At 43.3% G+C, this 10,139-nt stretch overlaps 1 protein-coding gene across 1 annotated transcript; it reads right to left on the bottom strand.

Annotated features, from left to right (window-relative positions):
- Positions 1-1,436: 1,436 nt before the first annotated feature.
- SMU1 (SMU1 DNA replication regulator and spliceosomal factor) lies at positions 1,437-9,581 on the bottom strand. Its single transcript, XM_082300948.1, has 12 exons — positions 9,444-9,581; positions 8,994-9,204; positions 8,734-8,886; positions 7,997-8,107; positions 7,489-7,617; positions 6,361-6,480; positions 5,847-5,963; positions 5,523-5,650; positions 4,620-4,746; positions 4,068-4,235; positions 3,645-3,797; positions 1,437-2,728 (listed from the first exon to the last, which is right to left on the bottom strand). Exons 1-12 carry the CDS (start codon positions 9,467-9,469, stop codon positions 2,630-2,632), a joined length of 1,542 nt encoding a protein of 513 aa, XP_082157074.1. The 5' UTR covers positions 9,470-9,581; the 3' UTR covers positions 1,437-2,629.
- Positions 9,582-10,139: the final 558 nt, after the last annotated feature.

The following is a 10,139-nucleotide window of genomic DNA, read 5'->3' as shown; positions in this document are numbered from 1 at the left end:
TGCTTCAGTCTTATTTAATGACCTCTCAATTGCAGAGATCAAGGGGGAAAGTCTGGAGCAAGAAGGAGGTACGCTTGGTATAAGGATGATCAGGTCAGAGAAGACTTAGGCAAACTGAACATACAGAGAAGCATGGACCCCAATAGGATGCATCCACAAGTGCTCCGCAAGCTGACAGATGCCACTGCAAGGCCCCTCTTGACAATCTTTGACTGATCATGGTACGGGGAAAAGTGCCCAAAAACTGGTGGAATGTCGTATCTGTCTTTGGGAAGGGCAAGATAGGGATATCCAAAGAACTAAAGGTCTGTCAACCTCACCTCAATCCCTTGGAAGGTAAAGGTGCATCTAAACATAGAAACCATTTCCAGGCACATCAGGAACAAGAAAACCATCAGAAATTGTCAGGAGGGCTTCACCAAAAGGAAATCATGCTTAACCAACCTGATAAATTTTACAATGCAATGATTGACCTGGTACACGACAGGAGGGAAGTGGGTATTGTGTCCCAGGATTTCTGTAAGGCCTGTGGCACCACCTTCCATAAGATCCATACAGAGAAGGTGTTGAGATATGGGATGGATGAAAAGTGAAATGGATTGAAAACCAGTTGAATGTAAGGCCCAGAGGGTGGTGATGAGTGCAACAAAGTCCGACTGGAGGGCTGTGCCCCAGGACCAGTACTGCCTCAGCCCTCAGCAAGTTTGCAGATGGCACTGAAGAGGGAGAAGTAGCTGATGCAACAGCGGGGTTTGCTGCCATCCAGAGGGACCTGGAGAGGCTGGAGAAATAGGCTGGCAAGAATACCATGAAATTCAAGGGGAAGTGCAACCCAATGCAACAGCACCTGCTAGGGGCCACTCGGCTGAAAACAGCTGAGAAGGAACCGGGGGGTCCTGGTGGACACCAAGCTCAACATGAGCCACCTTTTTGGAAGGAAGTCAAATTGTGTCCTGGTTGCCAGCAGTGCAGGGAGGTGATCCTTCCCATCTACTCAGCTCAAGTGAAGACACACGTGGAATGCTATGTCTGATTTTGGGTCTTCCAATACAAAAGGGACAGAGCTGTACTGGAGAGAGACCAGTAAAGGGTCACAAAGATGCTGAAGGGATAGGAGCATCTCCCCTGCAAGGAAAGTAGTTAAAAATACTTTGTCAAGATCCTCCCCCTTAATAGAATTACTAACTGCCCAAGGAACTTATAATATGTATCACTATCACATATTTCTGTTTTTTTCAGGCAGGAAAAATAATCACTTTTTACTATATAAAAACCCCCTCTGTTGATATATCTAAGGAAGTAAAAAACAACCTGGGAATTCAGATGACACAGCTAAACAGAGACCTAAAACACTACACTTGGAGCAAAGGTGCTGTGTGAGAATTCCAGCTGAACTTCTGCATTTCCCCACACCACTAAAGATACACACAAAATAATTAAAGTGGAACTAATTTATTAAGTCAAAGGCAAGTTATTACTGTTCAAAACATTACTGCAATAGGAAAGCATTCTACAAGATGAGGACAGAACACGGTGCAGCAGATTCAAATCTACAGGCGTTTGATTCATCATTACAGGAAAAGCCTCATTTTTCTGCATCCTAGAAAAGACACAGACTTCAGAAGATTCTGATGTACATTCAGAACAGTGTACATTAGTCAGAATCTCTCAACAAAAAAATCATGTGCTCCAAACTGAAGAGCCTGAAAGTATCTTTTTACCATCTTGTGGGACCTAAGTATAACATCAGCTAGGTCCACAGGCATATGAAATTTAAAAAAAACAAAAACCCACAAACTTAAAAATAATGATTTAAAGCATTATCACAGCACTAGGAACTCAGCCTATGTAAACCAACTTTTGCATGTTTTAAAATATTGATCCCCTGGAGCCTATTTCAGTTCTAGCTGGTCTGAAGACATTTTGCACTTACAAGAAGAGGGCCCCGGTAATAACTCCTTTTAGTCTTGAAGTAAAACAAAAGAAAACAAAAAAAATCCCCAAACAAAATCAACTGTATCTCACTGCCACATTAGGCAGGTTTACAATCTCTGGCAGATGGGGAAGGATAGTTTCATTCTGAGGCAGCTGTGTGACACCACTTTCCAATATAATTGGAAAACCGATAGTGAAAACTGAACACAGCAAAACCCAGTGGCCTAGAAATGACCCCATCTTCAAGCTCAGGATACTGTATCCTCATCTGCACTCTAGGAAACTATTCCTGTTTCAGCAGCAGGGAAGAGACAACTTCCCCATTCCACATTTCACTCAAAAAGAAGCACTCTAGAAAGTATTCTAGAAGTCAGCAACCACTCAGAAGTGTGTATAGTTGCTGGCTCATAGAACTTTTACAAACATTATAGGAAGAGTACAGACTTCAGGAGACAGAAAAAGCATTGTCACCGAAGTTGCTTCAACTATTCTAGTAAAAATAAAAGTATATCAAATTAAGTGATGCTATATCTATGCATCAATCCACTCTAGGTAGGCAAAAATGTAGTTCTCTGAAAACCTGAACTGAAACTTGAGTAAGTATCACACTCTGCATATTTAGACCTGTGTTAAAGCACACACACTAGTAACCTGCAACTAACAGGCATGCTTCAGAGCTCGCTGCAAAGTCCATCTATGGCTTCCAGAGCTTGAGGAGGCCGTCTTCACTGTAAGTGGCAATCAGGTTCTGGTGGGGGTGATGAGCAATGCCAATGACATCTTTTTCATGGACCTAAAGAGTAAGCAGAAAGATGCATTAGGAGAGTCTTCCTTTAGCAGATTCAAGACAAATACTCTCTTCAAAAAACAACTGGAGAAAACTGGACTGAGGGTTAAGGTGCTTTGGGCATAGAGCAAAAGCAGGGGTACATAGCCCCAACATTAAATTCCAGTCACAACAATTTTTGTGACATGGCAGTTACTTTTTGTTGGGGAAAGGAAGGTTCAGTGAAGGTTTACATCCACTGAAACCCACAACACCTGAGTGTTCCCCATTAAATTTAGACATTCAAGCTAGTATTCCTCTTTAGTTCCATCTAAAGCAAATTTAAACCCAACACATTTAAATCTGACAGCTTGGTCAGGTTCTCCACCAGCTGGAGCCCAGGTCAAGACAAGCTCTCATTCACAGAAGTCTGAACCAATTCACCCTTTGCTTGGTCGGTAAATACTTCCCTAATTTTTACAATTAAATTGTCCTAAAAAACCAAAACACATTCTATGGCCAAATGCCCTGAAATTCATTTGTTACCAATCATGTCCACTAAAGATGAAAGATTCCTTGGTCTGAGATTACTCCTTATGGACTTCATAATAAACATTTACATCATCCCTGTGTTTAAAACTCTGGAAAAGTTTTAAAGCAGGGAAGAGACAGCTTCCCCATTCCACATTTCACTCAAAAAGAAGCACTCTAGAAAGTATTCTAGAAGTCAGCAACCACTCAGAAGTGTGTATAGTTACTGGCTCATAGAACTTTTACAAACATTATAGGAAGAGTACAGACTTCAGGAGACAGAAAAAGCATTGTCACCGAAGTTGCTTCAACTACTCTAGTAAAAATAAAAGTATATCAAATTAAGTGATGCTATATCTATGCATCAATCCACTCTAGGTAAGAGTGGAAAAGCTCAGAGCTAAAAACTTACAGTCAGAGTTCTCTCCAGCTTGCCTGTCACTGTGCTGAAGCAGTACAGCACAAAATCTTCACCAACACAGTAGATCCATTCACCACGAGGTGAAAGTGCACAGCAGACAAAGTCACCACCTTCTCTCTTACCAGAGCTAAAACTTCTTACAATCTGTAAAGACACACCCCCAAAAACATTTGTCAGGATTAAACAGCAGCACATCAATACCATGTTTAGGGCAAAAATACTGAAGTATTAGGTTTGTTTAGAACACAGATGTGTCCATAGCTGCAAGAGCTTTCCTGTGTTCTATAAACTCAAGTTCAAAATAGTTTGTCATGAAAGCAAACCAGAGAAATCAGGTTTAACCCTGCTAGCTTAGGGCTATGTTTTTAACTAGGTTTTCTGCATTCTTGAAATGACACCAGTAAGAGCACATACTTGTCCTTGCATATTCATGATGACGACTGTGTTTGATCTGTTGCAAACAACAAAGTGTTCTGGGTTTTTAGGCAGCAGAATGACACTGTTCACAGTAATGTCTGTCCCAGCAGTGCTACCAAGAGACTTGAAGGTGTTGGAACACTCTGTTGTCTTGACATTCCAAACCTAGTAGAAGAAATAAAAAAACTAAATTAGCTTTAAAAGTTTAAAAATAAAGAGCTGATACGCAATTATTTCAGATAAGGTAATCCCCACATCCTAGGAGAAGAGGTGTCACAATCAATTCCATGTCTAGAATAAAACAGAACAGGCAGTAAGCACTGCACTTATGCCCCCATTTCATGAATGCAGCAGAGACAGGCCCTGCAAGACACTGTAAGTGGAGTAAGAAATTTCATCAGTTCTCACACAAATCTGCAGTAAAGTCACAAGCAGACCCATTACTGCAAATAACCCAGTCTTCTCCAGTGACTGCAACAATTTTAACAAACGGGCTATAAGACAGCAAGAGTCTGAAGGTGTTCTTACAAGGGGTAAATGCCATCCTACCTTCACTGTGCCGTCAGAGGATGCACTGATAATATAGTGGCCATCCTGGGTAAAAGTAGCTTCATTGACAAAGGAAGAATGACCACGGAATTCCTTCAGGGTTTTCCCAGATTTTAAACCATGAATCCTGTCAGACAACATAGATGCAAATGCGTGAGCAAACTCCACTCAGTAACCAAGGTGCAGGATCAGAATTACTGCATTACATGAACAATAATCAACACTTTCCAGATGCTAACAGCTTCAGGAAAATGGGTTTGATGAGGTTCCTATTGCCTGCTAAGATTATAAAAGTGTTTGAGTATTTTTCTGAGCATATTTATTTATTCTTCTAACCTATCTTGCACTGATATTTAAAGAAAAAAAAAAAGGAAAAGAGAGGGGGGATATTCACCTAAATAATTGTAACACCTGAACACCTAAAAAATTCTAACTATTGGGTTACCATCACTACTCAACATGTCTTTACAGAATAAATGGAGTTACACTCCTCAAAAGGTGCACAGCTGAAGTACAAAAGGTAAAGCATAAAAGAAACCCAACCCCAACAAAAAGACACCAAAAAAACTCCAACCAACCAAAAAAAAAATCCAAAAAACACCAGAAAGAACCTAACAAAAAAAGCAGTATCAAACCAACCAAAAATATCTTTTCCTATATCCAAACAGGATTTTCCCCAAGAGAAGCAGCGGGAGAACCCTGGAGATTTTGAAAACTCAGCAGGACAAGACCCTGAAGAGGCTGTCCTAACTGAAAGGCTGGCTGTGCTTCGAGAAGCACAGTGGACTAGAGACCTCTACAGGTACCTTCTAGATTACACTGTTCTATGGTTAAACTGCTTAATGTGAAAAATCCGTTTTCTTTTTTCCCACACTAAAGCTCACACATTCTCAGTTTATTTACCTGATTGTCTGATCAAAAGAAGCACTCAGAATTTGGCTGCTGTCTTTAGAGAAACTGAGGCACGTAACACCTTTACTGTGTGCTCGTTCAAATCTTCTCAGACACTGACCACTCTGGATTTTCCACACCTGAAAAGGATACAGCAAGTAAGTGATTATTTTGTTGTGAGATCACATGAGCTTAAGCATCAGAGCCAACACACACCTGTTTCTGAGCCATGCTAAACTTCCTTTGGGTTTTTATGGAATGGGAACATTACTGCTATTGCAAACTAGTCCTTTTGGTCACCACCTCTCCCAACATACCATACAAAAAGATTTGTACCTTGATCTTTCCATCTTGTGCTCCAGTTGCCAGCATTTCTGTATCTCTACTGAAGCACATGCACAGCACTGCATCATCCATCATCATGAAGTTATCTTGTGCCTGGTACTTCAGATCCTAAACAAAAGCAGGTTCATCCGTCAAAGTAGTGAAATCAATGAAATTTATTTTAAGGGAAAGTGCAAAAGTATTAACAGTTTTAATTTCAGTTACATTTTACAATCTATTGTAAATCAGACTTCACAGCCTTATAATACAGGATACTACCATTATCACCATTTTAAAGGCAACAACAACAATGCAGGAAGGTACCAAAGTTATCACAGAGGAAACTCTGTGACAAACCAAACAACTAAACCCACATAAATATTCCAGACTGATATTTGAATCACCTAAGCAGATAACCCTCTCTGTTTCAATTTCTTAGGGACTGTGAACCTAACAATCTCAAAGAATAAATTCAGGTGCTCTGGCAAGTCAAAAGTTACTCTGTGTGAAATAAGGAGTAACTCACCTTCCTAATCTTTCCAGTAGTGAAGTTCCATACTTCAATGAAGCCATCAACAGAGCCAGTAACCAGATACTGTCCATCTGGAGAAAATCGAGCACACTCCACATGTGACTTCTGCCCGAACTGTTTAAAAGAAAAATGTAAGCAACGCTTAATAAGCAATTTAAAAGACACAACTCATCAAAACAAAACCGTAGTATTATTATGATGGTAAAAATACAGTATTTTCTAGAAATATGTATTCACAAATTTAATGCAGAGGTACAAAAAAAATCTGTCAATACATACAGAGTATCACTTTTTTAAATGGTAGAACAAAAAAACCCAAAACCTTATTTTGGTCTGCTAATGTCCATGAAACTTACAACAAACACTCCATGGTACAGGCAGCAGCTAAATTGGTTGTCTTTATATTTTTGTTTTTGCGGTGTATTGTCTGTTAACAAACACTTTTCCAATACTTCACATTTATCCCAAGCAGACTTCAGAAATTTATGAATTCCTGAAGTTGCTTCATTTGGAGTGATGTTTCTCCAGTGTAATTTTTAGAGAACATTTGGTATTTTTTCTAATATCCAATTTTGCAATTTCTAAGTTTTTATATACAAGTGGCCATGACAATTCAGTACACAAAAAAAATCTTCAGTAGCCCAAACAAAAATACAAGATCAGCAATGACAAAAAAAACCAGTTCTAATAAAGCGTTTTTAGCAAGTTGTTACTGAACACCACAAATTGATTTCAGAATTTCCAGCTCATGACTTCTGAAAAACAGTTTAGAACACAAGGATTTCCTTGCACATATAAAGCAGGGGATTATGCAAATTCCTGTAAACTGACTGATTCTGAACTGTGGAAGCAAAGAAACTATGCAGTTATCTTAACCACAAATACCATAAGCACCCAAACCTGTTAAAAGACCTCCTCTCGGATTCCTAGGAAGAAGTCTTCTGATAAGATAAAGAAAGCATGGAAAAAGGAGGAAAAAACACAGGTGTGTGGGCAGAAGGGGGGCAAGGGAGGAGGGGAATGATTTACAACAAAGAAAAGAAACGTTCAGAAGATTTCCCCTTATCTCGCAACACAGAACACAGGAAGGACAAGCACCAGAAACACAAAAGCAAATATTACCTTAATATGCCTGCTCAGCTGCGTGGGGAACTTTTCTTCTTCTACATCTTTCACAGCTGCTTTGCCTCTGAACAAGTCAATTGTCATACCGGGAGGAAGCAGGCCCTGGTGCTGCTGCCACTTCAGTGCCTTTAGAGGAGTTGAAAGCCACACCGTTAGCTATCAGTTAACACAGACCTACGACATAGGAAACACTGTCTGCACAGAGTGCCAATGAATACATTCTGACAATCAGAAAGGGCTGAAAACGCAACAGAAAACGTGTTACAGAATGTTATTCTCAAAATGCACACTATGTGCTGCGTATTTACTCTACTGGGAAGAAATCTACTGCTGGAGTGGCACGTTTTCCTACAACTGCAAAATCCTTGACACATGTGAAAAATCTTTCTAACGATACCACATTTAAACGTCAGTTTTATAGAGCTGGAAACTCAACTACATCATAACTAGTTTTATGCACCAACAACATAAAGACATGGCTCCTAAAATACTTTTCAGGACTCACCTGCCCCAACAATGCCATAAGACGAGATGGAGGTACCACACTGACTTCTCCAGCCAAAGCTTGTGCAATAGCAGCTCTCCGTTTCTCTTTGCTACTTCCATCGGGGTATGCCTAGAGAAGTTATTTTTATGAGGTTATTGTTCTAAAGAATTATTTTTCTTTTCCCAAAAATACTTCAATTGTTCTGAAATTGAAACCCCTTCCATATCAATTTTCTATTAGGCCTCCAAAAGACTTTTTCTCTTTAATAGTAACCTTAAAAGCAAATAATCACCAAGGTTGGAAAAGATCTCTAAAATCAGTCCCTTCACTACGTTAACCATTAACCTAACATGCTCTCACCAAAACTATCAGGTTGATGTAGCCAATCAGAAATAATGCCTTGTTATTATTGTTATTAAATAGCAGTATTTCTGTTCACACAACTCAAGCTTTATTCTGCTGCCTATATAACACTGAAAAAGCAAGCTACAGATGCCATCCTGTGGCAGGACACGGGTACAAATCCCCAAACTCCCAACTGCAGCACACTTCAAAACCACTGCTCTGCTGCCTCACAATCAAGTGTCATGTATTACTTCCCAAACACCTCACAGAAGGTGTAAAATCAAACTCTGAAACTACACATTCTCACTCCCAGAAACAAGAAAACACAACCCAGTGCCGTGAGCCATCAGCAGCTTGTAATGATGCTTAGGGTCATGCAGGAGAGGTCTCTACGGAAGGGAATTACATACTTCACGAGGATCAAAATAAGATCTGGCCAGAAGATTTTCGAGGTGGATGTAGCGCTCTGGCTGAGTTTGTTTCAGCATGATCATGGGATCTGTTTGTCTCAGAAGAGACCTGGCAGCACCCAGTTCTCGGAGCTCGATCAACTCCAGCACAACCTGCACCAAGAGACAAATATCTGCCTCAGCAAAGGGTTAGTGGAAAACACCACACAAAGGCTTCCACACGGACCAGAAGAGTCCACAGGAACCCCGCGCTCGCTCACCTGTTCATAGAGATCAATGAGGGTCTTGTCGGGCAGTTTCAGAGACTGTATTGCCTGCAGCACCGTGTCCCAGTGCCCGCTGTTGATATCTGCCACGAAGCTCTCAATGCTGTCCACGGTGTTGAGGGACACGGTGGTCTCCTCCTGAAGGGTGGCGAGCGCCCGGTGGAGGCTGTTCTCCTTCAGGTACTGCATGATGAGCCGGATCACGCTGCGGGGGACGGCACAGCGCACGGTCAGCCCCGGACACACGGGCCGCCCTCCCCGGCCGCGGCGAGCACCGTCAGCAACCCTCCGCCCCCTCACGGCCCCGGGGCCGCCGGGTCTCGCCTCCCTTCCCCTTCGGCGCTGGCGCCTGGGCCAGGGCCGCCAAACCGCTCCCTCCCCGCCCCCCCCCCCCCCAGCCGCCGGGGCCGCCGCCCGTGCCTCCCGCGCCGCCGCTACACGTACTCGGAGGACTCGATTTCGATCGACATCTTGAGCCGCCGCTGGTGCTGGAGCCGCCGCTAGTGGTGGTAGCAGTAGCAGTAGCAGCGGTGTCGGTGTCGCCGCCAGGCCTTCCGCCGCAACTTCGACTGCGACTTCGACTTCGACTTCCGCTTCCGCTTCCCGTCCCCCCCCCCCCCCATAAATAACGCGCGCCCGTTCCCCCCCCCATGCCTGGCGCGGTGACGTCACGCGGCCGGGACCGCCCATCCCGGCGGCGGCGGGGCTCGCGCGCCCCCCGGCGGAGGAGCGGCGCCAGCGCAGGGCCCCGCGGGTGCGGCCTTGCCGCTTCCCTGTGGGAATGCGGAACGCGGGTTTTCCAGCCGGCTTCTCGCAGAGCCGCAGTACAGCTCCCGCCGGCTGAGCGTGAGCCAGCAGTGTGCCCGGGTGGCCAAGAAGGCCAATGGCATCCTGGCCTGTATCAGCAATAGAGTGACCTGCAGGACAAGGGCACTGATTGTCCCCCTGTCCTCGGCACTGGTGAGGCCACAACCTCCAGTGTGTCCAGTTCTGGGGCCCTCAGTTCAGGAAGGACATTGAGACGCCAGAGGGCAAGGGAGCCGGCGAAGGGTGTAGAGCACAAGCCTTAGGAAGAGCAGCTGAGGGAGCTGGGGTTGTTTAGCCTGGAGAAAAGGAGGCTATGGGGTGACTTTATCACTC

This window comes from Coloeus monedula, assembly GCF_965178545.1.
Source record: "Coloeus monedula genome assembly, chromosome: Z".
Taxonomy (NCBI): domain Eukaryota; kingdom Metazoa; phylum Chordata; class Aves; order Passeriformes; family Corvidae; genus Coloeus; species Coloeus monedula.
This window is presented reverse-complemented; position numbering and strand designations above follow the sequence as displayed.